This window comes from Theileria parva (assembly GCF_000165365.1).
Source record: "Theileria parva strain Muguga chromosome 3 map unlocalized ctg_531, whole genome shotgun sequence".
Taxonomy (NCBI): domain Eukaryota; phylum Apicomplexa; class Aconoidasida; order Piroplasmida; family Theileriidae; genus Theileria; species Theileria parva.
The window spans coordinates 408,755-422,158 of NW_876244.1; the positions used below are offsets into that span (position 1 = coordinate 408,755).

Here is a 13,404-nt window from a genome sequence, read left to right on the forward strand (position 1 = left end):
TATTATCCAAATGATTAAGCTTATTAATTTTAAATTAATATTTGATAACTTGGTGGAAAATTGGATTAAATCCCCCATAGAATTATTCTGGTTCAAATTTATTACCAATAATTCTTCCAAAATTTGGTCTATTTGGCATTTTAATCTTTTGCATACCAGTTGGTATTTTTGATTTTAACAAATTGGATTGATGAGAATTTTATTATTTTGAGTAAAAATGCTGGAGCAAGTACGTCCGATTGTATTTGACGATAATGTTTTAAAAGCGGATAAGGAACGGTTTGTAACGGTTTATCATGTCGAGGAACCGAACCCGGAATCGCCCGGTCCTTACCCCCTTGCCAGTTTTTTACTACTCCTACCCAGGCTTGGAACTAGGTTTTCCACCTTCAAGTCAGATTTTTTCCCGAATACTGAGGCTAATTTGAGGGTCGAGGATGGTGAAGTAATGACTGAGTTTGTTGGATTTTCGGATAAAAAGGACTGGTGCGTCTCGGTACTAACACTTTGGACTCCGCAGAAAGGGTTGTATAAAAGATTTTACTTTCATTTTAAGGATAAAGGTGAGTTGAAGGTGGTACAGCTCCACAGTATGGATGAGCTTGTAGAACATACGAGAAAATATGTGAAACCTGAAGTAGTTCAAGTGTTAAAAAATAAATTACCAGCACACGAATTCACACAAAAGCTATTAGAAGCCTATAAACATCATTAATAAGATTTATAATGGTGTGAATTTAGATGATTTGGAACTTTTGAATCGTGAAAATTTGTACTCCAATTGGATTACGTGGGTGTCAGTTTGAAATCGCTGTAATTTGTGATGTTCACAATACTAATTTACACCCAAACACATACATATTATATATATTATACATAGTATATTACCTATAGTATAGTAAGTATATTATATTAGTTGGGAAATGTAACTAAGTACTATGTGGACATCTGGAAACAGTTGTGAGGTTAATCTGGAGATGGTAAACAGGTGAGTAATCTTCAATGGTTGAGATTGGTAATGGTTCTTTCTTTGGTCTCGAATCACAATTGTCTTCTTATTGTCATTGATTGTGTTTTGGAGTGGTTTTCCCAGGGTTAACCCAGTCAGTCACATATCCCTCCATATCCAAACTTTTTATTATATTCTTAAATAGTAATGGTGTTTTTCTTGAGATTGAATAGGATTTCAATTGGTAATCCCTGATAAGGATCTGCGCAGTAATTTCATAACAATTTGTCTCCAAACTTCAAGTGGTAGCAAAGGAAAAGAGTGTCCTAATGGTAAATCCACATAACCCTGTTCTACATTGTGACACATTAGTTATTTTGAGATTTAAATCGTAGAACTCTAAATTGTCAACTTGGTGTCTAGTGTGTTTAATGTCTTGCCAGGAACCTTTTAAGTCCATTCTACTGTATAACACAGGTTTACAATTGATTAATTCAGCTTTTTACTGTAACTCCGTCATGATTTACAGAGTTTATAGATTATATTTAGTGTCTCGGAGGGGTTAGTAAGAGGTTGGTAGGTTAGTCTATTCTTACCAAAACATATAATATACTTATTTAATGAGTTAATTCTACTGTTAATAACTTGTAAAGAGTATTAGTATACTATTACTGTACTATATTAACTATATACCACTCTTAACTACTGTACCTATTATACACCTACCACTATACACATACACTATAGTATAGTATAGTATATAATATATAGTATATAATATTAAGTATGGTGGATTAGATTATATTATGGTTAAGTGAGTCCATGAGATTATTTTCTAAATCTGAAACCAGATGACTCACTTGCTTCCAAGGCATCCTCAACGTCTCCTTAGTCCTATCATCAAACGAACAATACCCACTCAAATACTGGTTTCTACAACATCAACACAATTTACACATACATTAGTTAACACAATTTACACATACACTAGTTAACTATAATTAGCATAGTTAAGTATAATTAACACAACTAACTATATAAATAAGTGTTAAGTTACATGATGTGTGTTTCTGAGAATTGGAAGTTGTCTAGCTTGATAATCTTCTCCTGCATCTCCAAGTTCTCCAAAACTACAACAACAGAATAACTGAGTTAACTAAGTTAACTAAGTTATTAGTGGAAGGTACAGTTGTAGATCTTTTTGAGTCTGGTGTATCTGATATCTTCGACAATTCCTAAAGCATAGCAATTATTGTGGGAATTACCGGAAATCTTTGATATGTAACCGTAGACATCCTCGTTCTTCCTCATGTTCGGTATATACAACTTCTTACTACAGATTATTATACACAACTGTGTAACTGTAAGAATAGTGTAAGTATTACAATAATTTGGATTTGGTGAAGATGTGAGTGAGTTCGAAGAAGTAATCGTTGGGGAGTTGTTGTAGGGGTTCAGATTTCTCTTCCAAAGTTCGTAAACTTCTTAAATATTCTTTTCTGAGGATTTGCGGTAACTCTACTGTCACAAATCCGTCATGCGATAGTTTGTCACTCAAGTAAATCGGTAACCAACACTTCTCACCACTCTTCAAGTTACTCAACGTAAATCCCTAAACACATAGTTAATAGTTAAGTAATAATGCGTAACTAAGTGTTTAGAGAGGTATAGAGCGTAAAAATAGACCCAGAGGGAGCTATTTTACTATAGTTAACTTTATACCCCGAGAGGGAGCTATCTTACTATATACCCCGAGAGGGAGCTATCTTACTATATACCCCGAGAGGGAGCTAATTAACTATACACCCCGAGAGGGAGCTAATAATATAAGGGGAGAGGGAGCTAAATAACTAAGTCCTGAGGGTAAAAAGAGTCCCATTGGGGTGGCTAACTCCGTAGAAACTAGATAGTTAGGTGAGTACAAGCACCGTAACGCACCTCGATAAGATTAAGATTAATGGAATCGATATCGACATTGGATTTAACAACAATTAACTGCTTTAAAGCGCGATCATACAACATGCGATTTATCAAATTGTGCAAATAATCATACTCCACACCATTCCTCTTATAATCATACACATTACTTCTACAACTTCTTTACCACTTATACTATTTAACTATACTACAGTAATATTTAACTATACTGTAGTAATATTTAGCTATACTGTAGTAATATTTAACTATACTATAGTAATATTTAACTATACTTAATTATTATATAACTGATAAAACTTGGTGAAACATTTTAGAGGGTAAGAGTTCGAAATTGTTGTTGAAGGATTGGAGGAGTGACTCGTGTATGAAAACCGGACCGCTGATTACTTCACCGCCAATGTTCACATTATCTATCACACTCTCCAATTCATCTATCTCTCTATACTCCTCTTCCATACTCTCTCCTATTCCAATATTATACCATACTATAGTATAGTATAGTAGTTAAGTAGCTCCCTCTCGGGGTATTATTTAATTAGCTCCCTCTAGGGGTATATAGTAAATTAGCTCCCTCTGGGGGTATATAAGATAGCTCCCTCTGGGTGTGGTTAACTAATTGTATGTGTAAATAATGTGTTTATACGGTAGGGTTTAAGGGTATGAAAGTGGTATTGAAAGTTGGTGAGATTGACGGGTTTGAGAAAGAGGTAGGAGTTTAGGTAAACAGTGGACCAGTTAGATATCTGACACTGGTTGTCCATAAGGTAACGGTAAGACTCGTAAATCTCCTTCATAGAATTATATATTACACGGTTTATCGACTTTTCTATACCATATCCAAACTCACATTTTTTACCAATGTCCTATACCCCGTAAGGGGTCATTATAGACACTAAGTAATTAACTAAGTGATCACTATAGTGTTAAATAAGGGGTAAATAAGACACGTTAGTGTGTAGAAATGTGTAAGAATGTGTAAGAATGTGTAAGAATGTGTAACTGAGTGGAGAGTACTTTGAATTGTTGTATGAATTGTTGTTCTAAGTTGAACATTGAAATGATGTTATTATTCCCAAGTATCATCTGATCTCTTATCTACAACATTTTCACACTATCTACACAGTAACTACCCCGAGAGGGAGCTAAATTACTATATACCCCGAGAGGGAGCTAAATTACTATATACCCCTAAAGGGAGCTAATTAAATAATACCCCGAGAGGGAGCTAATTAAATAATACCCCGAGAGGGAGCTAAATAACTATATACTATTAGCTAAAAGAATAGTGTGTAATACCCAGAAGATATAATTGTAAGGTTTGCAGAGTTCGAGATTAATGAAAGGTCTATGTGGTATGGTATCATTTTCATCATTTTCTGTTGAGTTTTGTGTGACTGAGGCCTGTGACGCTGGAGTTCCAAAGTCACTCAGTAAGCCTCTAAAACTCCCTCTCTTTCCCGATTTACCCAAAGTATACTTCAGAGGCGTTAATCTCGAATTCTGAGAACCGTTCAAATACGACTCAGAAAACGATAAATTCGATATCGGCGATAAATGCTCTAAATCACTATTTCACCAATTTAACACATAATTATACTAATTTTACCAATTTAACACTATTATACTTAGTTAACATAGTAATTAAAGAAAATAAGAATGATTGTGTGAACTGAGTGGAAGATGTGTAAACCTTTGGATTTGTTGGATTTGTTGGATTTGTGTTTTTTTCTTTTTTTGAAGAAATTAAAGCTTGTAGACAAATTTTTATCATTCGATGACATTATTTAATAGTTTAAAGGAGATTTGGAAATATTTTACACAGAGGCTCAGAAATCATTTTATCTCACTGGAGACTTGGATAATTAACTCATATGGTACAGCTTAAAATAAGTAAATACAAATTTTGTATTAAATTAACACATTTAAATTTTAACAAATCTCGTTAAATTCCAGCCATTTCCCCATCCACATTTGATTACTTCTTAAATTTTAATTTATTAATGTTAAATCTTAATTTATCATCTAATTGATTTTATTTTACACTTTAGAAATTTGTATTTTTATTTTTATCTTCTTTACGGAATTTTGAATTTTCACAATTTTTTCTAATTTTTCCAGATTCCTCTGGAATTCACAGATTTTACCTTCTAACAGATTATTGAGTTTATAGTAAAAGTGATAGTAGAGAGGATGAGGAGTAATTCGGGTAGTATGAGTCGTTCGATGAGTTTGAGTCGTACGGTGTCTTCAGATCGGAGCATGTCAATTGATGAAGATAACAAATCCAGACCCAAACACACAGAATCTAACAACCACAGAAGAAGATATCGAAACAGGTCACAGTCCAATTCTATACTCAGTAGTAGAACTAATAGTAGAAGTAGAAGTAGGAGTAGTAGTGGAAGTAGTAGGAGCAGTTTGAGTAGTTCGGAATCGTATGGGAGGTATAAGAATTACAAGAATTTCAGGAGGAAATACACCTCAAGCAGGAGCTACAGCCGATCCAGTCGATCCCTCACCAGTAATAGTAGTGTTAGTAGTAGGAGAAGTAGTGTTAGTAATAGGAATAGAAGGGGTCTGAGGAGGTATAGAAGTTATTCGAGGAACAAATCACCGTATCGCAGGTCTTTTGACCGTAAAACTAATCGTAGACTAACATCCAGAGATAGAACCAACACCAGACATAACTACAGATACAGAACTCTTAGGGATAGAGATACTCCCAGGGATAAGGAAACTCTTAGGAATAAGGAAACTCCTAGGGATATACTGAGGGATAGAGAAAGAGATAGGGAAACTCCTAGGGATATACTGAGGGATAGAGAAAGAGAAAGAGAAAGGGTCCGTGATACTCCTAGAGATACTCTAAGGGATAGAGAAAGAGATAGACAAAGAATACAGCAGAATAGTTATAGACTTAATGGTAACTACATAATTATACTGTTGGATAATGTTAATTGTGTTGTAGGAAGGAGAAGAAGGCTGGAGGATAAAATTGATAGAAAATTTAACACGCCTTTTCTACTACGCATTCAAGCTCATTCAAACAATAACACAGTTAATACCCTGGATACCACGGCTAATAAGGAGGCTAATACTGTGGAGACTACGGGTAATAAGGAGGATACTACAGTTGATAAAGTTAATACTATGGTAAATACTGAGGTTAATAAGGACAGTAATGAGGTTGTGGAGAGTGTGGATATGGTGGAGGAGTTGCATGTGTATGTGTGGTTGGATTCAACGTTGAGGGATTTGGTTAATTTGATTAAGGACATTTCACCGCCAACCAGGAAACAAGTTAACACCTGGTCTTTCTCAACCGAAATCGGTATCCGTTACGGGGCTTGCTAACGCGGCACCAGCTTCCCAGTTATTTATTACTTAGCTCCCTCTCCCCTAAGTAGCTCCCTCTTGGGGTATATAGAAATTAGCTCCCTCTTGGGGTATATAATTCTAGGTATATAGTTAAGTAGCTCCCTCTAGGGGTACATAATTTAAGGTATATAGTAAATTAGCTCCCTCTAGGGGTACATTTAAGGTATAGTTAAGTAGTTTCCTTGCCTAAACCCTGGTACCTTTACCTTACATACTTAATTATACACCTTAAATAGTTAATTGTATATATAATACTGTGTATATGGGATTAGGAAGTGGGATGGTGGAATTGGGTAATGTGCACAGTTTTAGGCCGAATTTGAGGGAGGATAACAGAACCCTGGAATCACTCAAATTTCAAATCGGAAATCACATCCACCTCAATTTCAAATCTTAAATATTTTTACAATGTTTTATCAATTTTTGTGATAATTTTATATTTTAAGTATTAGTAGAATATGGTGTAAGATTCTATAAAATAATCTGTAGGATATTTAAGTTAAAATTATTTTTTATGGTTGATAACCAATTAACCCCTCTAAATCTCTATTTCCACACCAATAAACAGGTTAACTCCCTTTTACCCCTTTAACCCTTAACTATTTAGTTATACACCGAATTACTCATTTATACAGTAAATTGCTTGGTTATTTAGTGTAATAATTGTGTATTTATTGTAATAATTGTGTATTTATTGTAATAATTGTGTATTTAGTGTAATAATTGTGTATTGGTATGTTAAATTAGCTTAGAAATTCCATTCCCAGGGTACTCCCTAAATACTGTTAACCAACTATTAACTATTATAAATAATTTAGGAGTGGAGAGCTCGTTACTGTGAGTTGGACTTGAAAAAGACGAAGCATTTTTCATGTAACAGATATGGCCACAACCGTTCCTACTTCCTCGCAACTCTTTATCTAACCTCCATTAAGTTATATCAACTACCGTTAACGGCAGATGACATATTATCTTGGTTTAGTATTATCAAGGACTTTAAAAGCCTTGACGATACACCTCAAAAAGTCATCCCCAAATCACTAACACACAATAAGCCACTAGATAATAAGTTATTAGACAATAAACTACCACACAATAAGCTACCGGACAATAAGCTATTAGATAATAAGTTATTGGAAAAGTTAATGTTGGATGTGCGGAGTAAATCGATGTTTGAGTGTGCTGTGGAATCGGTGGCTTCAAGGGAATATGTGATGGGAGTGACATTTCCCGTACCGGAGCTGTGTAAACAAAGCATCTGCAACGAGTTTAATAACTTAGTCTCACTGCTAAAGTGTTATAAAGTTGAAGGTGACAGGGGTAAACCGAAACCCGAGCCTCAGACACATAATGAACAACTCACACTACAAGATTTGTTCAGCCACGTCATGAACATCTCACACAACCCGATTTACCCCTTTAACACTCACACTGTAGATTCTATGGAGAATACTGTAGACATTGTAGACACTGTAGACAGTGTAGACACTGTAGAAGTTGGTGTGGAAAATACTGTAGATTCTGCTGCTACTATAGACAATACTGTGGATAATAGTTTAGACACTATAGAGAGTACTGTGGATAATAGTTTGGACACTGTAGAAGATGTGGCTGGTGCCGTGGGACCTAACGCCGTAACGGAGGACATTTCCAAGTTAATACAAATGAACAATAAAAAGTACAACAAAGTGTACAAACTACTCAATCACTTCATTCTCAAACTCAGAGATTCAACGGAAGAATTTGGTCCCACCTGTGATAATATTCCACAAGATTATGAACACATTGCTGCAGTAGATGTAGATGAGGAAGAAATTTCGGGACTGTTGAAGATATGTAAGAGTAACGAGGAGGTGATAGAGGAAATGTCGAGAGGTTTCAGGGGCAACGCCCGCTACAGAAATAACACAGAAACCTTCATCAACACATTCAATCACCTCTTCAAACAAGACACGTTTCACAACACACAATCTTATAGTAATAGTGTTGGTAGTGGTGATAGTGTTGGGGGTGTGGAGAGTGTGTCTGACGATGACGTAAACAGTTTGCAACAGTATTTTAGGCATAATTCTCTTTATAATTTGACTTCGTTTAGGGTACGTTAGGGTCTCCGTTACGGTGCTTGCTTCCGCTCACACAGCTTATTTACTCTTATTTAGTCCCCCAGGACTCTCTTTATCTCCTCAGCCTTTCTTATTTACTCCTCAGTTATCCACTCTAGAGCTTAATTATTTACTTACTGATCGTTTGTTTACAATTTTTACGCTTAATTTTACCATAAACTCCGTTAAATATTGTGGAATAAGAAAATTTGTAGGAAGATGAGGAGTGTGTGTTGGATAAGGGTGTGGACTTGAGTAAGATTTGTAATGAGAGGTTAAACAGTTTACTGAGGCAGACGGAGCATTTAGAGCCTGAGGAACTGTTATCCACGCTTTCCGTGTGTTTTGAGCAGGAGTCGAAATCCTCCAGTGATCTCGCGTCTTTGATTAGAATTTGTACCATAACGCCCCAAAACACCGGGGAGACACTTTATAAATCAAACAGACTATACCAAGTCAACGGCACATACAACGGACAATACATCGACGTCGTCTACAAATACGGCAAAATCATACCCAAATCCACCCTCAAATTCTACTCCAATCCAGAACGTACTGCGAACCTAGTTATCCAGTTATTTGTGTAATTATGTAGTTAATTAGATAATGATAATAATAATTTGTTAGATCCGATAGTACTGAGGGGGAATGAGAAGATGGACGTGAATATGGAGATGATAGAGCGCATATTTAGTAAAAACTTTAATCAGTCCGACAATGTACAACTTATACTACAAAATCTCAGGTTGATAGACTCCAAGTTAACACGAGTGGTAAAAGAGTATGAGAACATGCACATGGCGATTTATAAGTATGTGAACACAGCGGACAGAGATTTAAAGTGTAAGAATTATGTGGAGGAGTTGGTAAACCTGGAAACGCTCCACGTGATAGCGGAAACACTAATGCAAACTAAATTAAAGCTAATAACCCAAGTGTATAACTATTATAATACGCAAGTTAACTTACTGGAAAGTGTTATTCCAAGGAAATACTTTCAAATCTTCAAGGAAATATTCTATCACCAATATGAACAGTTTTAATACTCCACACAATATACAATGTATTATATATATACTATAGTATAGTAGTAATAGTAGTATAGTATTACGTGTCTGGGTTTAAGGGTACTAAATCAGGCGTATATAACATAGTATAATGACTCTATTATACATTATTTAGGCTTATTATAACAGTGTTGAGTGGTATTAAGTGTTAAACAGTACTGTAATGAGTGTTATCCTAGTGTATACTAAAGTATATAATATAACCTAGTATACTCCTAATACTATACATATACATATACACTATAGTATAGTATATATAGTATAATATATTAGATTAAGAATTAGTGGTAAGAGACTTTGACCATGTTGAAGTTGGTAGTGAAAAGAGTTATTTGTGTAAAACGGTAATTCTCGTTTTAAAGAGATAATTGAGTGATATGGATTAACCTACTCCATCTGTGTGTTTCCAAACTACTGTCCCTATCTTTAAGCTCAGTACAAACTTCATTATTAACTATGTATATGAAATATGTTTAACTATGTGTATGAAATCTGTGTTGGAGTTATTTCCTCATTGGTAGTAGATTTAGTAATTTGGGACACATCAATCTAGACAATACTCTTCAGGCCTTAACCAACTCGTAATAGCATTTTAACGAGTTAATTTACGTAATTTAAGCCTTAATTAATGTATAATTAAGCTTAAATAAGTGTTAATTTACCCTTAATTTAGTAAATATATTACATACATTATATATATAATACTATACAAATATGTATATACATATGTATAATGTATATAATATTAAACATTAAGAGTTTAGAATATCCCAGAAGGACCTGTAAGGGATTTGCCAGTGATCGGGGTTAAATTTATCTTCATTTACATACTCGTGACAGTACATCACAGCCTCTAACCACTTTATATGCACCTTCTTCACTCCATCCATCAACAAATTACTTCTATTATTCACTATCAAATGCGTTATCCCATTCACATTTTCATTAGTATTATTGTCATTATTACTATTGTCATTATTGTCAGTAGTATTGGTAGAGTTAATTGATTTACGTATTGTGGCTCCGAATTTGGACGCCCACTTGCCGAAATCTGAGCAGAGTAGAAAGTTAATTTCCTCCGACTCGGAGTTTAAATTACTTAAATTGATAAACTCGCACGTGTTGGAGTATAACACAACGTTCTCCAGCACCTTCTCACGAAGCTCCTGTAATATCCTACTCGCACTCGGGATCATACCACCGTCCAACCACTCTCTCAAATTCTCCTCAGCCAACTTTATCTCAGTGGTGTCATTGTCATTAGAAATTAGAGCGTGGAACTGTTGAAAGAAGTGCGTGTGTATTTGATTTAGCAAGTTAACAATTTTATACAACTGCTTGTCATTGTCGATTATTTTTATCTTTTTTATCTCATCAGTAGTACAACTTGTGTAAATATTGTCAGGACGCTGGTTACATATCAAGTAGCCGTTGTATCTAAAGTCGCTTCTCCTCATCAACTTTGGTATCACAAACCCATCAGCGTCTCTCAACACATTGTCCACATCACCAACACTATTGACACTATTGACATTGTCAACAGTATGACTGGTGGACAGATTGGCGTTGTGTATGAGTTTGTGCCATGTGTGGTTGGAGTAGTTGCAGATTGACTGTAGTGATGCTGAGGACTTGGTTAGGTTATTGAGGTCGTAGCTGTTGAGGTATGACAAGTCGGAGAAAAAGTAGTACGGGTGCACCTTAATTAGGCCTAAATTATTAGTCCAGACATGCTCCGTATCATCCATCACCAACACCAAATTCTTATAATTTGGAAATATCCTGTCCAACGACTTCATACAATACCTCAAATCGTTACGCAACTTCTTCACCCCAACCACATTGCTCACCGAGTTCATACTGTTTACTGAGTTTACACTGTTTACACTATTTACAGAGTTAATAGAGTTAGTAGAGTTGTGAGAATTGGTGTTGTATCTGGAGAAGATGCGATTACCGAAGTAGATGCCTTGTGGGTCAATGACTTGTAGAGCGCTAGCGGCATGTTGTTTAGTGCCCATAGTGAACAGAAATAACCGGAACTTATCACTAATCTTATGGAAGAATTGGAATATCCCCGGCCTTAGTTTGAAGTATGAAACACAATATGAAGTCTCAGTCTCGTTGTAGACAATGGTTTTGATGACAGAGTTTTCCAGTTTCTGTTGTAGCTCCAGTGACACACTATCCGTTCCATACTGTACATACTGATTAAGATAATCTGCGGTATCATAGTTTAGAATTGGTATTGCGATGTCCGGCGGCGGCGGCTGTGAAGTGGCGTGTAACAACGTGTTATCCAAGTCTAACACCAGACACAACTTACCATCAGTCAAGTAATTCAATATCTCACCACACTCCATCCTACTCATCACATCACCACGAATTATCATCGCATCGCTATTACTCAGGAATCCGGCACTACTCACACTCATACTCATACTATCCATACTATTGGTATCAGACGATTCGGAAAATTTCCGCTTATTGTCAATGGGTTGGGAGCAGGAGGTGCAGAGTCCGTGGATGACAATGTCGTGATTACAGTCAAATGGTTCAATACGGCCAATTACTGTTTCACCTCTTAATTCACTCATGTTCTCAACTAATCTCACCAGTATTCCACTTTTAGGACTTTTTATACTGCGTTCCGGTGCATGGATCGCATAGCTCTCAGTATTCTCCTCACTATTCTCCACACTATTATTATCAACTGTAGTATTATCTGTAGTATCCGTAGTATCCTTAGTATTATTATCCGTAGTATCCTTAGTATTATTATCTGTAGTATCCGTAGTAACTGTAGTATTATTATCTGTATTATTATCTGTAGTATCCGTAGTAACTGTAGTATCAACTGTGTTATGAGTGTTAACTGTATTATTATTATCCGTAGTATTATTGTCTGTATTATCTGTAGTATTAGAGTTGGTAGAGTTAGTAGTGGTGATGGCTAGGATTTGATGTTTGGTGATGTATGAGTTGTTGGAGACGATCCAGATGAGTTTGCAGGGGAAGAGAGAGGGGTCTGAAACAGTAATATTCCCATCCTCCAACGACGATTCCAAGATCCTCTACACCATTATTCACTTAATTCACAGTAACTAAGATTATACAGTAGTTAATGGTACAGATTATTGTATAGTTAGTAAGGGGATTCGAACCTGGTACCTCCAGGTCCTGGGAATAGCATTTATACACTGTACTATCATAGCTAAAACGCGGGTGTATAGTTAATTTGATATATATTACAGTGGTATATATATAATTAAGTATATAAATGGTATATAAATAACTGAATAAATAAATAGTATATAGTATTGGAAACCTCTAGATCATCTGAATCCATTGGTAAAAATTGTAATGTTAGAATTACAAGTTAATGTAAAATTTGAGAACATATTTAGTACTAAACCAAAGTATAATACAAGATAAGTAAATTTAGTTGCGATAGTATTAAACAAGATTAATAAAATATTATACTACAAATATATTAATTAGGGAAACATATAATAATAGAATTACCAAGAGTAGTGGAAGTTTGTAAGGTTAACTATGAAAAATTATTTCAAATCTCATAAATTTTGTAAATTCTTTTAAACATAAATTAGTTTAAAATTAATTTATTACATTTAAATTACTTTATAGTATAATTTATATAATTACAAATCTTAGTAATAATTTGGTTAGTTAAGTATTATCTGGTTTACGGCTAAAACAGGGCTAAAACGGGGATAAAACGGGTATAAAAATGGGTAAATAAGAGTTTTACATAGGCTGAGATGAGAACTGGTAAAAAAATTGTCTGGATCAGTTGGTCCGAAATTGGCTGAATTAGTGTCAATTTCATCATTTTAATCGTCGTTTTACCCATAGATTCCTCTGGAGGATTTGAAAAAATATTTTTTTATCTCAAATTATTTGATTTGAGGATAATTTGTTTAAGGTTTGCACTGGGAAATGCTGTCAA

At 35.0% G+C, this 13,404-nt stretch overlaps 5 protein-coding genes across 5 annotated transcripts; 3 read left to right on the forward strand and 2 right to left on the reverse strand.

The window, feature by feature from the left end:
• The first annotated feature begins 28 nt into the window (after positions 1 to 28).
• TpMuguga_03g02070 (uncharacterized protein) lies at positions 29 to 780 on the forward strand. Its single transcript, XM_061305822.1, has one exon. It carries the CDS (start codon positions 218 to 220, stop codon positions 713 to 715), a length of 498 nt encoding a protein of 165 aa, XP_061162075.1. The 5' UTR covers positions 29 to 217; the 3' UTR covers positions 716 to 780.
• A 963-nt stretch (positions 781 to 1,743) lies between these two features.
• TpMuguga_03g00823 (GINS complex family protein) lies at positions 1,744 to 4,829 on the reverse strand (the record flags this gene model as incomplete). The annotated part of the gene is made up of 11 exons (XM_061305787.1): positions 1,744 to 1,882; positions 2,007 to 2,079; positions 2,137 to 2,184; positions 2,215 to 2,282; positions 2,335 to 2,561; positions 2,888 to 3,038; positions 3,195 to 3,351; positions 3,531 to 3,750; positions 3,902 to 3,970; positions 4,184 to 4,446; positions 4,578 to 4,668. 11 exons carry the CDS (start codon positions 4,666 to 4,668, stop codon positions 1,744 to 1,746), a joined length of 1,506 nt encoding a protein of 501 aa, XP_061160921.1.
• Positions 4,830 to 4,874: 45 nt separating this feature from the next.
• On the forward strand, positions 4,875 to 6,699 carry TpMuguga_03g00824 (Sin3 associated polypeptide p18 (SAP18) family protein). The gene is made up of 3 exons (XM_061305788.1): positions 4,875 to 5,810; positions 5,856 to 6,218; positions 6,538 to 6,699. Exons 1-3 carry the CDS (start codon positions 5,078 to 5,080, stop codon positions 6,660 to 6,662), a joined length of 1,221 nt encoding a protein of 406 aa, XP_061160922.1. The 5' UTR covers positions 4,875 to 5,077; the 3' UTR covers positions 6,663 to 6,699.
• An 80-nt stretch (positions 6,700 to 6,779) lies between these two features.
• TpMuguga_03g00825 (uncharacterized protein) lies at positions 6,780 to 9,444 on the forward strand (the record flags this gene model as incomplete). The annotated part of the gene is made up of 4 exons (XM_757856.2): positions 6,780 to 6,833; positions 7,084 to 8,361; positions 8,583 to 8,919; positions 8,995 to 9,444. 4 exons carry the CDS (start codon positions 6,780 to 6,782, stop codon positions 9,408 to 9,410), a joined length of 2,085 nt encoding a protein of 694 aa, XP_762949.2. The 3' UTR covers positions 9,411 to 9,444.
• Positions 9,445 to 10,186: 742 nt separating this feature from the next.
• fcp1 (NLI interacting factor-like phosphatase family protein) lies at positions 10,187 to 12,942 on the reverse strand (the record flags this gene model as incomplete). Its single annotated transcript, XM_061305789.1, has 2 exons — positions 12,763 to 12,942; positions 10,187 to 12,508 (listed from the first exon to the last, which is right to left on the reverse strand). The coding sequence occupies exons 1-2, from the start codon at positions 12,781 to 12,783 to the stop codon at positions 10,187 to 10,189; spliced, it is 2,343 nt and encodes a 780-aa protein (XP_061160923.1). The 5' UTR covers positions 12,784 to 12,942.
• Between the last annotated feature and the right edge of the window lie 462 nt (positions 12,943 to 13,404).